Genomic DNA, 2,192 nt, shown 5'->3' on the forward strand with positions numbered 1-2,192 from the left:
TTACCCAAGCCGATGTCCGTCAATGGATCAATGAAGGTTTAACCGAGGCTGATCTGAACTCCGGAATGGAACCAACAGCAACCAAAGGAACCAGACCAACACTACCAACACTGAAGATCAGCAAACCAATACTTTCAACACCAACACCAAACAAGGAGGGTGCACGTATAAGGCTTTCACGAGCTGCGAGCCGCATACATTCACTGGTACTGAAGGCCTAGTCGGTCTGACTCGTTGGTTATAGAAGCTTGAGTCTGTTTTCTGTATCAGCGATTGTAGAGATGCTGATAGGATGAAGTTTGCATCCTGTAAGTTGTCTGATGGCGCTTTAACTTGGTGGTATACTTATGCAAAGTCTGTAGGTATGGATTAGGCTTTTGAGACATCATGGGAGTATTTGAAACAAAGGATGATTGAAGAGTATTGTCCTTACAATGAGAATCATTAAGATGGAGTGGGACTTCCAGAACTTGAAACTAGTGGGTACTAATTTAGCCAGCTATAATAGGAGATTCTTCGAGCTTGCTGTTATGTGTCCGAACATGGTTACTCCTGAATGCCGCAAGATCACTCTGTATGTGAAAGGATTGATTGAGAACATTCAGAGTGGTGTGACTACTTCAAAGCCAAAGACTATTTAAGAGCCCATTGAGATGCCTTTGAGAAGGCTCCTGTGTCAAATGAGACTAAGACTTATGATAACAAGAGGAAATGGAACAACAACAACAACTCTGGGAAGAACTACAACCAGTAGCCCTTTAAGAAACAAGATACTGCCAAAGGCAACACTGCTACTCCAAATACCAATTCTGGCTACAATGGAAGATTTCCGTTGTGTGCTAAATGTAATAGGCATCATCCGGGAGATTGCCTAAAGAAGTGCGATAAGTGTAAGAGGAATGGACACTTGGCTTCCTAGTGTAAAGCTTGTTCAAATATGTGCTATGGATGCGGAAAAGCCGGACACTTTAAGAAGGACTGTCCGATTACAAGTAAGAGTGCTTAACCTACTAGAGGAAGAGCTTTCAACATTAACTCCAGTGAGGCTCGTGATGATCCCAAGCTAGTCACGGGTACGTTTCTACTCGATAATCATCATGTATATGTACTTTTTGATTATGGAGCTGATAAAAGCTTTGTGTCTAGAGAATTTTTCCATAATCTTAAGAATCCTTTATCGTTGTTAGAAAACTTATACTCTATTGAATTAGTGAATGGTAATCTAATGAGAGCTGATAAGGTCTATCGTGATTGTACTTTAATTTTGGCTGGAACGTCTTTTAGAATAGATGTGATACCGATTAAGCTGAGAAGTTTCAACCTCGTGGTTGGAATGGACTGGTTAGCCGACATCGTTTGCCACCAGAAAGCGATTCGCATACCTGTTACTGAAGATGAACCTTTGATGGTGTATGGAGAGTGAAGCAATACACCGTTACACTTCATTAATTGTTTGAAGGCTCAGAAACACATAAGAAAGGGTTGTCTTGCTATGCTAGTTCATGTGAGAGAAACTGAATCTGAAGGTAAGAAACTCGAAGAGGTGCCGATTGTTAAAGAATTTCCCGATGTTTTTCCAGATGAGCTACCCAGACTACCTCCGCATAGAGATGTAGAATTCCAGATTGACTTAATACCTGGAGCAGCGCCTGTAGCGCGCACACAGTATAGACTTGCACCTTCACAATTGCAAGAGCTGTCTAGTCAATTACAAGAGCTTTTAGACAAGGGATTCATTCGACCGAGTTCTTCACCATGGGGAGCTCCAGTTCTTTTTGTAAAGAATAAGGATGGATCAATGAGACTCTCTATCGATTACAGGGAGTTGAATAAGCTGACTATCAAGAATAGATATTCGTTACCAAGGTTTGATGATTTGTTTGATCAATTGCAAGAATCAGCATATTACTCTAAGATCGATTTGAGGTCAGGTTACCATCAGATGAGAGTAAAGGAGACAGATATACCGAAGACAGCGTTTAGAACATGCTATGGACATCATGAGTTCACAGTAATGTCGTTTGGATTGACGAATGCACCTCTGTATTCATAGACCTCATGAACCGTGTGTGTAAGCCATATCTGGACAAGTTTATTATTGTGTTTATCGATGATATTCTGGTATATTCTAAGAGCGAGGAAGAATATGAGCAACATCACCATTTGTTACTCGAGATGCTCAGGAAGGAGCA

General features: G+C 41.1%; 1 protein-coding gene across 1 annotated transcript; it reads left to right on the top strand.

Moving 5' to 3' along the window:
- Positions 1 to 449: 449 nt before the first annotated feature.
- Positions 450 to 1,423, top strand: LOC139888566 (uncharacterized). Its single transcript, XM_071871569.1, has 2 exons — positions 450 to 574; positions 1,015 to 1,423. The coding sequence occupies exons 1-2, from the start codon at positions 450 to 452 to the stop codon at positions 1,421 to 1,423; spliced, it is 534 nt and encodes a 177-aa protein (XP_071727670.1).
- Positions 1,424 to 2,192: the final 769 nt, after the last annotated feature.

Source organism: Rutidosis leptorrhynchoides, chromosome 2 (assembly GCF_046630445.1).
Source record: "Rutidosis leptorrhynchoides isolate AG116_Rl617_1_P2 chromosome 2, CSIRO_AGI_Rlap_v1, whole genome shotgun sequence".
Lineage (NCBI taxonomy): Eukaryota > Viridiplantae > Streptophyta > Magnoliopsida > Asterales > Asteraceae > Rutidosis > Rutidosis leptorrhynchoides.